The 18143-nt window shown below is 37.7% G+C and overlaps 1 protein-coding gene across 7 annotated transcripts in view; it reads left to right on the forward strand.

Moving 5' to 3' along the window:
* Positions 1-18143, forward strand: part of pde1cb (phosphodiesterase 1C, calmodulin-dependent b) — a 118136-nt gene that overhangs the window by 81044 nt on the left and 18949 nt on the right. For 5 of the 7 annotated variants that reach the window (XM_046052036.1, XM_046052037.1, XM_046052038.1 and 2 more), the window contains 5 exons: positions 13438-13551; positions 15130-15312; positions 16610-16676; positions 16902-17018; positions 17559-17699. In XM_046052036.1, the coding sequence (XP_045907992.1) occupies positions 13438-13551; positions 15130-15312; positions 16610-16676; positions 16902-17018; positions 17559-17699 (622 nt within the window). Of the gene's footprint in view, positions 1-12813; positions 13101-13437; positions 13552-15129; positions 15313-16609; positions 16677-16901; positions 17019-17558; positions 17700-18143 lie in introns of those variants that run through there. The other 2 variants (XM_046052040.1, XM_046052041.1) reach the window with 2 other exon arrangements.

An 18143-nucleotide genomic window follows, 5' to 3' on the forward strand; every position in this document is an offset into this window, starting at 1 on the left:
AGAGAAGATGGATGGTTTGAAAGAGGTGTCAAGGAAGCCATCTACACCCGGGTTGAGAAGCCGTCATTGAACAGGGGAGGGGGTCTACGCCACCACTTATCCCCCACTTACAATGCTGTCCTTTCATCACTTCCCAGGAAACTCAACAAACGTAACCTATTGGCCTCAGGTGAAGATACCAACGATGGTCGTTCAGTCTTGGCCACCGGTAGTCTTAACGACTGTAACGACTGTCGTCACAGAAACAAGGAACACTAACGAACCAGCGGTATCGATGACCCGGGCCAACGACCCCACTGAGGTTAAATAGCTGAGTTTCCCTGCCAGTCAGTCAGAACTGAAGAAGTCCTTTGGATGAGGGACGAAACATCTTCCAGTATCTTCAACCAAGTCCAGTTGCCCTTGACTTTAACCTTCGTTGGATATAGTTATACTCATTCTCTGATTTCCTCTGCAGTGGGGCGTAAGAACATTTGGGTAATCTAAATGGATAGCTAAATGAATAAACGTAACCATGGCTTGTTTAAGTGTCTTGTGCTTTTGCTCCGTCAGACTTCATTGTAGCAGCCTTGCCTTGTTCCCAGATCTCAGCAATTACTCTGGAGAATACAGTGTTATCATGATTGATAGAAACAATTGCCAACACTACAAAGATAAAACACAATAATCTACATTTTCTTCTCTGTGTTTGAACAAACATCCTTTTTTGTCATTTTTCGGATGAGAAAAGTCCAATTATTATCATCTGCTGTGAAGTAAACCTTACCTGCACTCTAGATATTGCCATCGAATTAAGATTCTTGGATGGCAGTATGAATTAATGGTGGTTTATTTCACATGAAGCTTTGAAATACATACAGAGTTAAATGGGACAATGAAAGCCCATATGGCAGATGAATGCTCAACCTTTTAAAATGCTGACTTGGCTGCTGCTAAATCAAACGCCTACCCTCTACTGTTGGCAAATGGTCCATTGCCTCTCATTGAGTCATTGAGTGCAGGCTGGAAACTGCTGATTTTCTCACGGCTTTTATCTTTATGTCCACATTGTACACAATCCCAGCCAGCCTGAACCCTCACCAGTTTGCTTTCAGAACCAATAGATCCACAGAGGATACCAGCTCCACTTCCCTCCACTCAGCCCTTACACACCTTGAGAAAAACAACACCGACATTAGAATGCTGTTTGTGGATTTCAGAAACACAATCTTCCCCCATGAAACTGATCAGCCAGCTCAGCACTCTGGGTTTAATACTCTGCAACTGGATATTGGACTTCTTCACAAACAGACTCCAGTCAGTTTGGATTGGCAGACACACCTCCTTTACTCTAGTGCTCAACACGAGAGCCCCCCAGGGCTGTGTGCTCAGCCCACTCCTGTTCACGCTGTACACCCACGACTCATCCCCCCTACATGGAGAGATCTCTGTTGTGAAGTTTGTGAATGACAACACCATCGGCCTGATTTCAAACAATTATGAGACTTCATATCAGGAGGAAATTCATAATCTTGTAGAGTGGTGCTCAGAGAACAACCTACTGCTCAACAACAGCAAAACGAAGGAGCTGATCGTTTAAGGAAGAAGGAGATAAAGACACACACTCCTGTCTACATCAGTGGTGCTGAGGTGGAGCAGGTAAATAGTTTCAGGTTCACAGAGAACCTGACATGGTCGTCTCACATCTCCACGCTGGTGAAGAAAGCTCAGAAATGACTATATTTCTTGAGGATCATTGGTACCCATCTCCCAAGCATCAGCGATATCAGTGAGGTGAGTTGCCTACGCAGAGCCCAAAGGATACTAAAGTAGAGTACCCACCCAGCCACAGCCTGTTCACCCTGCTGCCTTCTGGGAAGAGATATAGAGGTTTCTGCTGCCACAACACCAGACTGCAGAGCAGCTTTTTCCCCCAAGCTATCAGACTCTTAAACTCTAATTCATCCTCAGCACTGCTCCATTGATTATAGGCCTTATATATATTTCTGTTTACCATCCATCCATCCATCCATCCATCCATCCATCGTCAACCGCTTATCCTGCATTTCTGTTTACCATTTTTTATAATTGATTCTGTATTAATGTATATTGTCTATCTTGCTATGTAGCAGAAGGGAGTTAAACTCAGTTTCACTCTATAACTTGTTATATTGAAACAATAAACCTACCTACCTACATTGGTGTGACCACGGACACTTTAAAAGATGAGCACATGTGTCTACTTTGTTGTCTTGTTTCCGATGCTCTGTGATATTTTTCTTTGCATTTTGTGTTACTGTGAATGTACAAAATACAGAGAAAATGCCCAAACTATTTTACATAACATTCACTTTCACGCACTAAATGCTGCACTTTCATATGTGTGTATAATCACACAGCTCAATCTCATAAGCTCAGACAACACCTACCTCATAAAACTGCCCAAAGCAATCTTCAACATTATTGCCTCCAAACAGCAGCACAATGTAAATGGTTGAAATGTGTTCATTCACAACCAGATATATTGCAGTATGATGTGAACAAAGAAGGTCTGTTTATATTTTTATATATTTGTATTATTGTCTCTTGGGTATTATTGTCTTTACACTTGTTAAAGCACTTTGTAACTTGTTTTTGAAAAGTGCTCTACAAATAAAGATTATTATTATTATATTATTATTATTATTTACTAGGCTGCCCCTCAGAGTCAAAAGACTTCTCTCCAGTGGTCAAAACAGAGACCACATTTGGGGCAAAAGGGTAGAATTTACAGCAGTTGAATTTAGGGTCTAAGTCAATCCACTTTAGATAAGACATTTCTTCACGAAAGGCTATTAAAAAACCTTCATAGCCTTACATGGAGCTGAAAAATTAAAGTGGTGGTATGCAATGTTGAGGTCACGTGTTAATGTATGTAATACTGGCATGTTGTCCCTGTTTTCTGTGTGTACTACACAGTTTGATGTTTTAGCAATCTCTGAACATTATTAGTATACAGTAATTATTTGTATCCGCAACATTTACCCAATTTGTGTCAAAACAGAACCAATGCAATACTGGGTTAACTTCCAAGAGTAGAAAACCACCCAAGACAATGGGATGTTTTGATCCAGTGTTATTTTTTTTGTATTACTGTTGCTTATAATTTAATTAATTTTAAATTTATTTCTAGGATAAAAACACCTTGAGATGTACCATCTCGTTTTCAAGGGGGTCCTGACCAAAAACATACAATAATATAGACTACACAATATACAGCAAACATCAAACAAACTTACAATAGTAAACACTTTAAGATTACAAAAATAGAAAGAAAAAAAACACTCACTCATGTACCATGCACATGTCACAAAATCTAGACACCAACATTAATAGTAAAACAGTACAGTATAACAGTAAGTAAAAATAATTAAGGATAATTAACAGGATCAGTCTGTTGTAAGGTGAATAATAAGAGCATTTTTAAATGAACCAAGATACTGCAGAGATGTCAAGAAAGTTGGCAGATTGTTCCAGTCACTTTTTAATTAATTAATACATTTGTAAAGAAACTGATACCAGTGTAACTGTCGTCTATTATCGGGAGAAAGCCACTGCAGTTGATTGTACATTACACAGTGGTGGGTTTGAAAGTGACAATTAAGAATAAATCTGCACAAACTATTCAATTTAACACAAACTTTTATCAGATCAATTCTTGAATCATTTTGATACACGTCTCGATAATCGATAACAGTCAATAACAACTGAGATACCAGCCTTTTTTTTTTTACATTCATGGTGAAACAGTTGATCTGTACAGAACCCTAATAGAACGGCCAGTCTTGTTACATATATAATCAATATGCTTTCTATATGATAATTCAGAGTCAATCCATAGCCCCAGATATTTAGCACAAACAGTGAGTAGTGATACAGATTACTGTATCATCTGCATATAAATGGATATTCGAAGTTTTAAGTAATGATGGGAGTTCATTAATAAAAATAGAAAAGAGAAGGGGATCCATTATAGAACCTTGTGGAACCCCTTGCTTGATATTAAAAAGATCAGACTGATGCCTTTCAATAAACGCGCACTGCCAGTGTATTCTTAGTTAGTTCAATGGTTTCTAATTTTTGCAGTAATATATGATGATCCACCAAGTCAAAAGCCTTGGATATTTCAATAAAAATTGCACCTGTTAATTTGCCTTGGTCAGCAGAATAGGATATGTCATTAGTAATTTTCAATAGGGCTGTAGTAGTGGAATGATTGAGTCTGAAACCAGATTGAAAGGATAATAGTATGTCATGTTCTGTAAGCTAATAGAATAGTTGAGTGTATATTAATTTTTCAAAAAATGTTTGCAATTGTATAGATGGTAGAAATGGGTCTATAATTATTAAGGTCAAGAGAATTGCCGCTTTTATGTAAGGGAATCACTTTTGCAAATTTCCAAACATATGGTATTTCACTAGTAGACAAAGAAAGGTTAAATAGGTCTGCTAGAGCGTACATTAATATATGAGCAGCCCATTTAATAAATTTTACTTCCAGTCCATCCAAACCTGGACCTTTGTTAAACTTTAAATTGGTGATAACAGATAATACTTCAGTTGGATTAATTTTCCTGAAGCTAAAATTATTCATTCTCTGGTGTTGAATATAATGAGGCATGATGGTCAGTTTCATAAAAAGCCTGCGTTGAGCCTATAGAAGTGAAATTTAAAAAGCAGCACACCACAAAGCTTGTTCAATCATGTTTTTATCAACTTAGAAATATAGCAAAAATTCGATCTATGTTAACTTTTAAGGACACCGAGACCATTTTCGACTCCAGACTGTCCAGAACTCAGCTGCCAGGCTTTTAACCAGAACAAAGAAATATGACCACATTACTCCTATTTTAGCTTCATTACACTGGCTCCCAGTATGTTTTAGAATTGACTTTAAAATTGTATAGATCACTTTTAAAGCTCTTCATGGCCTCTCGCCTTGTTATATTTCTGACCTTTTAGTCCCATACGCACCAGCACGTACCTTGAGATCCTCGGGCAGAGGTCTGTTGTCTGTTCCAGAGTCTCGACTGAAAACTAAAGGGGACAGAGCGTTTGCTGTCAGGGCCCCGAGGCTCTGGAACAGCCTGCCCGAGGAAATCAGGTCGGCTGAGTCAGTGAACTCTTTTAAGTCCCTTCTTAAAACATACTTTTATAGGAGAGCCTTTTACCGATCTTATTTGACTTTATTTTATTCTATTTTACTTATTTTATATTTATCTTAAACGTGTATTTTAGTCATTTCAATGTTTTCTTGCTTTTACCTTGTATTGTTTTTGTATTATTGTCTTTTGGGTATTATTGTCTTTACACTTGTTAAAGCATTTTGTAACTTGTTTTTGAAAAGAGCTCTACAAATAAAGATTATTATTATTATTATTATAAAAACAAGAAAAAATAAACAAAATAAACAAACTGGGTCCGAATTGACCATGTAATTTTTAGTGCACATTTAGAGTGATTACAAAATTACAGCAAAAAGATAGATATAATCAAATATTTACAAAAATGTGAGGGGTGTACTCACTTTTGTGTGTACAAATATATATATATATATACACATTTTTGTAAATATTTGATTATATCTATCCTATATCTATTAGACACACAAGGGTCTAATCACTAAATATCTAAAATCTTGTTTTGCATCAAAATTATTTTGAAGACATGAAGTCTTTCTGTTTTGATCCAGAGGCTCTTTCTCTTTTTTATTTTGTGCTCATAGCGTTATTGAAGGTTTTTTATCTACTTCATCTTGTGGATTTGATTGGCAGACTTTGACATGAGTGGGTTGCATTCAGCTAACCACTGATCTTTTTTAAGGTTTCTTCTGTCCCCCGCCATTCTTGTCACATCTGTCATTTGCAACCTCCCACGGGAAAGGCTTTGTTTAGAACAGATATCAGAACTTTTTTAAGGAGTTACCAATATTGTTCAGAGAGTGCATCTCGCTTGCACTGCAACAGCATTTGTAATTTTAATTAGAGCCATCAGCAGCAGCAGAAACATTCAGCCTGAGCATGCTGTAGTTGTTCCCACCCAAAATTGAATGGCCACCAACGTTCAGTGTGGGTGTTACATTAGCATTTGTATTTACATACAATTTAGGCATTTAGCTCACATTCCACAGCAACACAGAATCAAGAGAGGAGGGAGGACTTTAAGGGTGTTTTAACAGAAGACACTGACTTCTATTGTCTGTATCAGATATGCTTCTGAATCCAAAGACAATTTTCAATAGTTTTCTTTCCAAATTAGAATATTTTTTCATCAAAAGCCAAGAGGGAACACATTGCTGTATTATCATCAGAGCTAGCTTTTCTGTAAAACTAGACTAGACTGTTTTGTATGGGTTTTTTTGTATTGATCTGCTACTGCTAAAACTTCTAATTCGAATTTTAGAACAATATGATGACATTTAATTCAATTCAACTCTCCTGCTGACCTATGGCACATTAATGTGGTCATGGGGGGTCTCAAATTTGAGATTTCAGTGTTGACTGTTGAATAGCAAGCTATCTTGACAAAAAAACGAACCAAGAAGACACACAGGAGTAAAGCATTGACTGTGTAAGACTAAAAGCTTGTCTTATTACAAATAATGCTAAACAAATAAACTGTTGTATGTTGTGTTTATTAAGATTCTTAAAACTCTTGAAAGAATGTCAAGAAGCCTAGACAGACAACAAGAAGTCCAGTTGCTTTTTCACTTAAATATATATATATATATATATATTTAACATTCAAATGCCTTTTCATTATTATTATTATCATCATCAATCATTTGGTCTATAAAACATCAGAAAAACTGAAAAAAATACACCATCCTAATACAGTAGACGCCAAGTTGATGTCCTAAAATGTTGTTTTTCTTGATCAGCAGTGAAACCCTCCAAAGTTATTCAGTTTATTCTCACAATAACTAATAATAACAATTAACTAATAATTACCAATTCATCAATGATCAAAATAATTGCAATTGTGACTTGGGTCCCAATTTTTTTACATTCTGTTTACTGTGAAGCAGGCATTGCAAAAAAAAAATGCTTTAAAAGTAATAATAAGGAAGAATAAAGTAAACATAAATCTAAGATGTTACGATTACTTAAACATTTCACTCTATGATCATTCAAATACATCATAGTACATTTCAAAAAACTATTTCGTGAGGAAAACCATTTGGTTAATTAAGTAGAGTGCAATTAAAAATTCACCACAATCAATAGAAAAAGGTCTACTGAGCAGTTTTATGTTTGTCAGAAGCTAACTCCAGATTAAACCATGCCTCAGATTCAAGCTTCTCCCCATCTGTCTTGCCAAAATGTTGTATTTTATTGACGAGCTGCTCTGCTGCAGTTGCAAATCATGGCTGAGCCTGCAGAATATGTGGTACCATGGCTTAATGAAGTCATCGTGTTTTTACAGGCCTTGTACCGCTTATCAGCCCCAAAACCTGTGTGTTCCCTGAAAGCAAGCTAATCTCCCTGGATGATTACATTGACCCCGGGCCATTGACTACACACCGTCTAGGCTGCAATGTCATTGGAACACAGGCGACAACCAAATTTTGCATCCTGCTCTCATTCCCCTCTGCTCAATCAGCCCCATTTATCGCCTGTTTTCTGCTGTGTGGAAAATAGGCTCTGAGTCTAGCTGCAGCATCTCAAAGCAGAAATGGACCTGTTTTTATTATGAGTTAGGTCACAAAGGGATACACATTTCTTTTTCCCAGTGGGTATCCAGTGAGTGTTTTTTTTCTTTACTTGAGTGACAAAGCAACTGTTGGAGAAAACTTGTTACGTTACCCTCTGTTGTTTAATTTCCTTTTTTTTTCCCACGTTAATTTTATGACTGCCACAACAGCTGTCGAGAGGTTGAGCATTGTGAAGCCCCACTGTACACTGCAGGGCGGCTCTAGTTTGACACTCCAGTCGTCTCATTTTCTTTCGCATTCTTCTCTCTGAGCAGGTCAGTCGAGGCCAAAGAACTGGAGGCAACAGGAATAGAGGAGGAAAATGCTCTCAACCTGAATTCCATCTTTAATCTCCTCTCCGTGCTCTCTGCTCACCCCTATAAGGGAAAACAAATAAATCTGTCATCTTCAGATATAGAGGCAGACAGCTGGAGGCTCATGTTTTTACCTCGCTCTGTCACTGGCCTGCTCAACCTTGCGGCCATTGGAGTTTGTCATTTTAGTCGGGGAAAAAATACCTCCATGAGACAAAATTTGGGATTTTATGAGTTAAATTATTTACTTAGGGGTTGTTCAGGGAATGTTGATTGATGATCCATTTTCAATTCTGTTCAAAAGTGCAGAGTTGAAAAAGTCCTGAACTCTGATATTTGACAAGGAATAAAAAGCAAACAAATGTGCATATTCTGTGTATATTTCCAATCACAAGCTATTTGCTTTTTGGTTCTCATCCTGTTGTAAGTTCACTACCTAAAAAGTCCTGTTACTCTGACCTCTGCAGTTAAAACATCTTTAAGAATATCGTCCTAATCCATTCACATATGAAAAAGTCAATAAGGACATATTGAATTTGCCACTATACCTGTATTTCTCACATCACGACAGCTCAAGTACACGTGCCAGGATTGTTTTGAATGTGGGGTAGTCTATGAGCTGTCTCCTCTGCAACTCCAATAAGCTCTCTGTCAAACTACCTAGGTTTGCTGATGACACAGGGTTGTTCAGACAGAAAGACAGGAGTTGCTTGTAATCTGGTGCAGCTACAACAAGTTTATAGTCCAAAATCACAAGTTTATCTCAGAGGACTTTGAAATCTGTACACAATATATGACACTCTCTATCTTTAGACTCTTTATTCTTACAAATTGTAAGAATTGTAGATTAAGGGAGAGGGCCCAGCTATTATTGTATCAAACAAAATGTGTATTGTAATCTTTTTTTTTGGGGGGGGGGGCAGCAACTGTGATCAGCATGAATTTTTGTTTGTTTTTGTTTGTTAGAAAGGATTCCAATAGTGACCCTTTTTTTGTAGAAAAAGTCAAAGTGTCTTCAAACCACTTTTCTGCTCTGCTTCTGTATGTTCAATATTTTTGCTCCATTTTAAGCCTGGTTTGTAACTTATGTGCTGTATTTATGTTGGAAGTCACATACAGTTGCAACTCAGGTCAGTGCCTTCACCATATTTATCACTACTGTCAACTGTATCTCATTTATATGTATTGGCAATATTCTCAGGCTAGTAGTTTGGCAAATCTATTTCAAGGCAATACTCTCTTTATAAACTTATATTAATATCCTCTCTTTTTGCACTCACCAGTGCCAGTATTTACATTTAAATATTTTTGCTACTCTAAAGTATCACTGCTACATTACTTTTCCTTAACTGATAAATTGTTTAAGTAATTTACCTTTGCCAAAAACTTTGCCAGTTCCAGCTTGTCCAATGTAAGAATTTACTGCTTCTCTCTGTTTATATCATTGTACATTGAATATCTTTTATATTTTTTGACTTTTTGTTGGACAAGGCAAGACATTTGAAGAATTTTTGGACATTCTATAGGCTAAACAATTAACTGTTAAAATAATCAACAGATTAATGTGCTTTTTATTATTTACTAATCTTTTGGATATTTGTTTTGTAAGTAACAACTTTAATCAATGTGATTCAACATGTTTGGCTCACAAATCTCAATAGATTCCTTTCAAGTTCCTATTGATAAGAGATTAAGCTATTTTGCCAAGGATCGAGAGTGAATGGAACTGAGAATATTCGCTGTCTGCCTCACCACAAAGTTTCCAGCCATAGAAAATTACAAGGCTGCTCCAACTTCCCAGTTGGCTCTGTGCCCAGGAGTTACTTTGGGCCTGACCTGTGCTATTAACCCAGCGTGTTGGCCCACTTGGTAATGACAGCAGGTGAAATGAGACTATTTTGTTTTGGTTGGCAGATACATTGATTTATTGTACTTCGTGGCACTTGACTCATCATCACGTCTTTATTTATAGTTGTTAAAAGAAGCCCAAGTGGCTTCTTTTTTGAATGGTTGTATTTTCACATTTGTCATGCAAACTGCAGTGTGCTAAGGGATGTAGGAAAAGAAGAACAAAGTCTTTGTTTCTCTAAATTATTTTTTCTTTCATCTCAACACTTTGAAAACGTATTTATTCTTATAAAGGCCTCCTGGTTAGGAGGTTTCTGGAGGAGGTTTCTTTTGATTGTACAAAAATTGATTGGGCTTTGAGTTTTGTCTATTGTTAGACAAACAAAAGCAATGAGCCTGTGACAAAGATTTTTTACAGAACCACTCACTAGAGACAATCAATTCTTTCACTAACACGTGCTAAGGTCATTTAAGATGGGCTTTCCAAACAAGCACAACGTGCCAGCACCATTGCTATTCAAGATGTAAAGTCAAAACAAATGACCAACAGAACATATTTCAACATTGTATAGTAAATTATAGTCTGACACAGAGCTTTGTTGAAGGAGGTAGGCTTTTTTTTCTATTGTTGTGAATTATCAGGCACACAGCTGTTCTTAATAACAATCATTAGTGCCAAGCAGATCACATGTGCAGTGATTCTAGAGTTGCAGCTTACCCTTCATCCATTCACTTCCTTATGATTCCTAAAATAGCCGTCATTAGCTTAAGTATAAGATATCAGCAAGTGAAGCAAATGTTGTCATAGTTAAAGGTTCCCTGTGGAGCTTCATACATCCAGTAGCGCTATGGAGCTGTTTTTCTGTTGGTCGCCATTATCTTCTGCATGTGCACAAGGACCATCATCACGCCATCATCAGGTCATATTTTCAGGTCCACTACTACTGGTTTATTACTTTCGCATCAGCCTCAGCTGTACTTTGTGTTTAGTGGTAAACTAAGATAGTAAACATTATAGCTGCTACACGTCAACATGACTTGACCCTTTCTGTCCTAATGGAGCACAGTTCATCCATAACCCCTCTCCATCGCCCCCTGGTGCTGGGCCACCATCTACAGCTCCATTGAAAACATCAACATGCTAGCAATATTATTCTGAGCAGGGTAGCATTGCTGATGTTAGCATTTAGCTCAAAGCAACACTGTGCTCTACAACGTAGTACAACCTCACAGAGCCACTAGCATGGCTTTAGACTTTTACTTGGGAATCTAGTCCCATTAGAAGCAAGATATATAGCGCTTAAGTGCTACTGACACATTTGTTGATTTATTGATTTTCATTGCCCTTCACTAGTGCCTATAGTAAAACCAGAAAGCTCATAGTGACACTGGGAGACTTGATCAGCCATTACAGATACCATTAGTAAGTTCAAAACATATGAGATTTGTGTGGTTTAGACAGTTGTCTGTGGAGATTACACTTCAGTAAGTGCGGCAGAGAAAAAATACTCAAAGCAGGGGTTCCAGGGAAGGCTCATGTTTCTGGGAGTCAGTGTAGGTTGATATATTTGATAAAATGGAAGCGTATCTGTTCTGTGAGACGGGCGAGTGATAGAAGTCAAAAACTCTTTTCCATGAGGATTGGCCTTTCTTCACATCTAACAGACATTTTCGCATGAATATGAAAATAACGACTGTGTGGCTCTTTTGCAGAGGTGGATCCAGATTATTTTCAGCATATCCATCTGATATTTTTGCACAGCAGAAAGAATGTCAGTGGTACAAATTGAGGCCTTGCAGCCCAATGAAACAGATTGGATTACATACTATCCCTTTATTTTTGAGGGATTCTTTCAGCATTCAAAAGATAAGTTATAGAGTGTAGAAAATTATGTGATATAGTAACGTGTGGAGTTTCACTGCTGCACACAGAATACATTCAGGCCCCAACCCCCAACTAAAAAACATAAATGAATGGGACAAACTACATTCATGAATATTTATATTGAGACATTTTTACCCAATCATCTTTGGAGCCTGTGCTAAAAACTGCAGCTGCTTTCAGGGAATGTGATCAATGAGAGCACCTGAAACCTCCTACCCTCACCACCTTTGTGCTTAATAATTCAACAACAAGCATAGCCTCTGTAGGCATTCACTGTGAAAGGGAGTGTGTGACCTCCAGCACAGCAGCAGGCGGTATACTGCAAGAGGTTGCAGTGTGCAGAAATTGATGTTAAGTTGGTTTTCTCTTTAATGCTGTTTTTGGTGGGCTTTTGCAAGGGCTTGGGAATATTTGGATTAACACTGTACACACATTGCTTTACAGCCATAAGTGATTTAGTATTGAAAAATATAACACGGAGAAGATGATTTGATCGTTTCAGTTGTTACCAGCTGGTTTGCAATGTTGTATCAATCCAATATCATAAGACTGAATAATTTTTCAGTTAAACCTACACAACATGACCAATTTTACATGTTAGGAGAGTTCCTTATTATACTGCAATGTAAAATTACCCAACTGTACATACACCACTAAAAAACTCAACTGGTATATGTAGTAATTACCAGTAAAGGGGATTTTTTTGATAATGTCACACATAAAACCAGCAATTGCTCACAAATGCCTGCCACCATGAAAGCTACTATAACTTTATAAAGCAATTTTATGTCTTTGCATATTACTGTTGGAGAGCTCAAGATTACAAAAATAGAATCCATTCAAGGGCAAAACAGGTGACACAGACCCAGTTATGCCTGAAACCTAATAAAATGGGGTTGTGTCTGAAGCCACATAGCAGCAGCAACTACAACTGCAATATTTAAGCTGTTTTAATTTTAAATAGCCAATACATGCAAATGAGTCTAATCGGAGGCAGCAGACATCAAAGATCTGAAATTTTTAGAATGAGTTAGACCGTTCACACAGCAGACACTTCGGTTTGTCATAGCAAGGAAAGCACAGGTGGAACTAATAATGTTAACGATGGCGTCATTCCAATTAAATGTTCTAGTAGTGAGCCAGCATGCACAATACCAGAGCCCTGCAGCTGACACATGTAGATAAAAATGCAGCCATTATAAATGTTATTAATTACCCCTGTGTTTGACAAGTCACAATGTCTCTTATGAGAAAAGCCAACTGGATAATATTTTACTTATGCTAATCAATACACAACATGACAACAGATATGTTGGGAGGAGACTATGTATGAAAACAGTGGGTAAATATGTCCAACTCTGACCCTATGTTTTGGTCAGTAGTGACTTGTTTTTTAAAGCAGTGTTGAAAAGGCCGGTTTGTACTTTTCTGTGGATGTGTGTAGTGGAAATCCAAGACTACAATTAAATTCAGCTTATTGATCAAATGTTATTTTGCTGTCTACTGCTGTCCCACTTTGTGATTCAGACCAAGTCTATTTTCACAGAAAAACAATGTTGCCTATTGTGCAGCAGGAACTCAAGCCTGATTGATCCAATATCATTTGCAATCAATTCATCATGCCAAGATGGCAGGGGAGTAATCCTATTTGTTAAATGACTGTTGAATCTCTGTTTTAGATTAAGATGTCTGGTGAAACAACTGGAGAGAGGAGAGGCTTCCCTCACTGACCTCAAGAAAAACCTTGAGTATGCCGCATCGGTGCTGGAATCCGTTTACATTGAGGAGACAAGGTAAGAAACAGTAGCTTTCTACAGTGGAAAATATATTGACCTGGTTAATTTATTGAGAACAACAGCACAACACTGACAAAGGCCAGACTTTGGAAAATAGATAACTTTCATTAGAATGGCAGTTGACCTGTGCTGTAATTGTTATTTAATTTTAACCATTTCATCTCTTTGCTTTGTTACAGAGGCTCACACCAATATGAACAATGATAAACTAAATTTAAAACTTGTATAGAAGGTGCTAACCTTTCCCCAATTCTGAAGTACTTAGGTAAATGTATTAAATTTTAGTACTGTGCTTACTTACACTTAAACTTACAAAATAATTAAAAAAATATAGAGGAGTGAAAAGGAGGAGGAAAGAAAGGGGCAAGAAGCAGAGGGAATCACATAGTTCCTACTTTTCCAAAAGCAGTTAATAAACTATTTTTTTGAATGTATTTTACTTTTTAAAATATTGTACTTTTTACTTCACTACATTTATTTCACAGTCATAGTTACTACTTTTCACACAAACAAAACATATAATCAGTTTATAAAATATGATGCATATTACACTACCACAAAGTATATGAAGCAAATAAAATTAACTCCTTAAACAACTATGACATTTAAATACTGCTCCAATGTTAAAGCGTCATTAATAAAATAATGTAACACTGACCTACTTCTTTGCTTTTACTGTAGTAACATTTAAATGCAAGACTATATTATTTACAGTGTGTTATTGCTTTTACTTAATCAAATTACCTTCCAGGGTGGTGATGGGGCAGTGGATAAGAAGCTTGGCTTAGGTGTGAGAGACCCGTGTTCAATTCCCCAATGTGACAAGTCCTCCAATCTCTGAGCAAGAAAATTAAACCCTAGTTGCTCCAGAGGTGTGCGACCTCTGACATTAATAGCAATTGTAAGTCGCTTTGGATAAAAGCGTCAGCTAAATGAATAAATGTAAATGTGCTTAAATACTGCTTCCACTACTAAATATGATGTTTATGTGGCAAATAATGGTATGTAAAGTCAGCATGGTTAAGGTTAGGGAATATACTAGGTCGATGTATGTCAATAGTTGAATGCGGGGCCAAGATCCGAGATATGACCTGGCTTATGGAATTATGTAAGCCTCTCATCATCTAGATCCCACCAGATTAGGGCCAGCATGACCACTCTAGGATGAAGGATGATGAACTGTCCAGTGCAGAATCCAAGTAGCACTGTGATTATCAGTGTGATCTGAATGCTTTCTCTTTGCCCTAAGAACATGCATTGAGTTCAGAGGGTGGAAACCAACAGACTTTTCTCTTGATCCCCTGTATATGTCAACACAACATGGTAGCTGTGGGGAATTATATCATACAATTGGATTCAAATAAGTCCATCACGGTGTTTCAAGAGGCCTGGGATGTTTTTGATGTTACATAAGAGGTGATATTATTTGATTGACAGCACTAGGATTTCAGTTTGATCCCCTTTGAAAGTAGAGCTACGATAAATAATAAAAATATTTTGGTAAGCCTCTGCATCTGTCTATTTTCCCTTCCAGTGTATGTCTGTCATTTAACGTACATCCCTCCCTTCTCTCAGGCGTTTGGTAGACACAGAGGATGAGCTCAGTGACATCCAGTCAGAGTCAGTGCCCTCAGAGGTGCGGGACTGGCTGGCCTCCACCTTCACCCGCCAGATGGGCCTTATGCTGCGACGCAATGAAGAGAAACCTCGCTTTCGCAGCATCGTCCACGCCGTCCAGGCTGGTATATTTGTTGAGAGGTATATGTGTTATGCACATAGCCACATTCACATACCAGCAAGTTGTCACTGATGTTAAATCCATATTGATTACCATCTTTATCTTTCCTCTACTGAAGTTTTATCTTTACCACGTAGTGTAGCCCTGAATTACTCAAGGCACTGCTATCAACATCCTTAGTTTGGCATTGTGTAATGAATGTGTAATGGAAACGAAATGAAAATGGTATATAGAGAGGTAATCCAGCACAGTGAGCTGTGAGAGTAATCAGGTGTTATTTAGATGTGTGATAAATAGTTTAGTCATTTTTAAGTAAAAAAGCCAAATATTTAATGTTTCTTTGTTCTCTAATGAGAGAATTGTTTTACTAAAGTTCTGGACTATTGGTTGAACAAAATAAGACGTTTAAATTCATCACATTGTGCTGTAGGATATTGTGACAGATATTTTTCACTAGTTTTCAAATGTTTTATAGACCAACCAATTAATAGAGAAAATAATGAATTGCTGGTATGGTCCTTTAAATTTTCAATCTGCTGGAAAAATGTGTGCATCCTCTGCACAGTGACTCGCTCACCTGAGTCGACCATACATCAGCTCAGCCTTGGCAAGCCTGGCTAAACACAATCATTCAGAGGTGCAAACAGTTCCCTCTCCAAGGCTGTGCTTTATCACACACTAACATGCAACATGCATTTGTTCAAATCAGTAAGCCTCAAACATGTAAGCTATAATCTTTCTTAATCTGTTTTTACAGACAGTCTGTTGTCAGATATTTACAGTGAAGAAAGATTGGAAAAGGGAGGATGGAAATTCAAAGGTGAAGCAGGGGGGTACAATACAGCGTTGAAGCATACACTGTCCATTTTTAATTTGAAACAATGTCCTTGAAACTTGATATTTAGTTGCATTTATGGAAGCTGTTGTAAAGCAACTATTTTGTTGTACTACCACTGTGTTTTTGAGATGTTGGGCAACATATACCAACTTTGCTGCCTTCCAGCTGACTCTAGTGCCTCCACTAATCTCATGGAGAATTACAAACCTTGTTTTACATTTTGTAATTAAATTAATCTATATTCTGTCCCACATATTTGACAAAGCCTTAAACCTTTTGCATGTGGAAAAAAAGATGCTGTTCCCTTTCACAACTTAACCTTTTCAGCACAGTTTCATACTGAGTTGTGTTAATGTGTAGGTTTATAGTGAGTCTTGGTGGGGATCCTCCCAGGCTGAGGTTTGGGGCTGGTGTGGTAACCTCTAGTGTTTACACCCATGCGGTGGGCTTCATTTGATGTCTTTATCTCATCCAAACAGGATGTACCGACGCACCTCCAATATGGTGGGACTCAGCTACCCCCCTTCTGTCATATCTGTGCTTAAGGTATTAACATGTGCACACACTTCCATGCAGATGCACACAGATATGAAATAACAATTTTGTACACACACAGATACACACGTGCCAAAGTCTTACTTACATACCTGGATGTATTCCTAAGACATTGCTGCACCATCTATCTTAACAGATTTTGTATTTTCTGAACACAATAAATACATTTTTTGAGGAGAACCACACAATTATTTAAACTTTTTCTTCCCTACACAGAATGTTGACAAGTGGTCGTTTGACGTGTTCGCCTTAAATGAGGCCAGCGGGGAGCACGCACTTAAGTTCATATTCTACGAGTTACTCACAAGATACGACCTTATCAGCCGTTTCAAGGTAAAGCCACATGTATATAACGCTCCACTGGTCACTGTTATGCCTTCTGTTTGTGTCATTAAAGAAAGGAGAAACTAAAAATATTCAGTAGCGATCATAACAACATTCACTATTCCCCTTCGTCATGCCTGATTTGATGGAAGTGAGCGCACTCACTTATCTTGTCTCTTAAGTGTTATATTGTGTTGTTGTATTTCAACAATGACCACATAATGATGGGGGTTGGACATCTCATCTGATACTGGTGGAGCTCATTTTCCACAGCGTCTTCTAGTGGAGGACACTCCAATTTAAGTGACAGCATCTGAGAGTAAATGACACGGGCAATGAAGCCGACATGAATATGTAATCGTAGTCTGCAATAGACTAAATGATTCACGATCCATGTTTTTATGACATCAATTTCAAATGCTGAGGGGACTGTGCACGCATTGAAATTGTATGCGCTCATCATTCAAATCACCAAATAGCTTTAAGATGTTTCTCACTGTCTGCAGTGTTTTTCACCTCGCAGTCATTTGCTGTTTTGTCTGCCGTCAGATCCCAATCTCTGCGGTGGTGTCATTCGTGGAGGCCCTAGAAGTCGGATACAGCAAACATAAAAACCCCTACCACAACCTGATGCACGCTGCTGATGTCACACAGACTGTCCACTACTTGCTACTTAAGACTGGCATGGTGGTGAGTAGGATTGACTGTACACCTATCTGTTGAAAAAATCTACAGAAACCAGTTGAACATACTGTGTAGGTGTAGAAGTACAGCTTAGTCTATGAAAACAAGATCATTTTATCCACATGGTATTCAGAACATCTCTGTCAGCTGCTGTATGCCCGCCTAATTGCAGCTTGGCCTACCTTGCAGCTGCTAAATATGGATATTTTTTTTTCTTGGTGAATCCATGAGCCAATCGCCATTTAATCCAAATCTTACTCAGGGCAGGTTTGAGAACATCAACCCACTATTCTAATAATATCTGTCAAAATGTGGCACTTATTAATCTTTATTGTCTCAACATTTAAGGTCAAATGTTCTCGCTCTTCTTGCCAAAACGTTGTTCATTTGTACTCTTCATATTTCATTTTGATTTTGTTCTTTTTCCATCTGGTGACCTATATTTCACTC

The sequence above is a fragment of the Micropterus dolomieu genome, linkage group LG06 (genome assembly GCF_021292245.1).
Source record: "Micropterus dolomieu isolate WLL.071019.BEF.003 ecotype Adirondacks linkage group LG06, ASM2129224v1, whole genome shotgun sequence".
In the NCBI taxonomy this organism is placed as follows: domain Eukaryota; kingdom Metazoa; phylum Chordata; class Actinopteri; order Centrarchiformes; family Centrarchidae; genus Micropterus; species Micropterus dolomieu.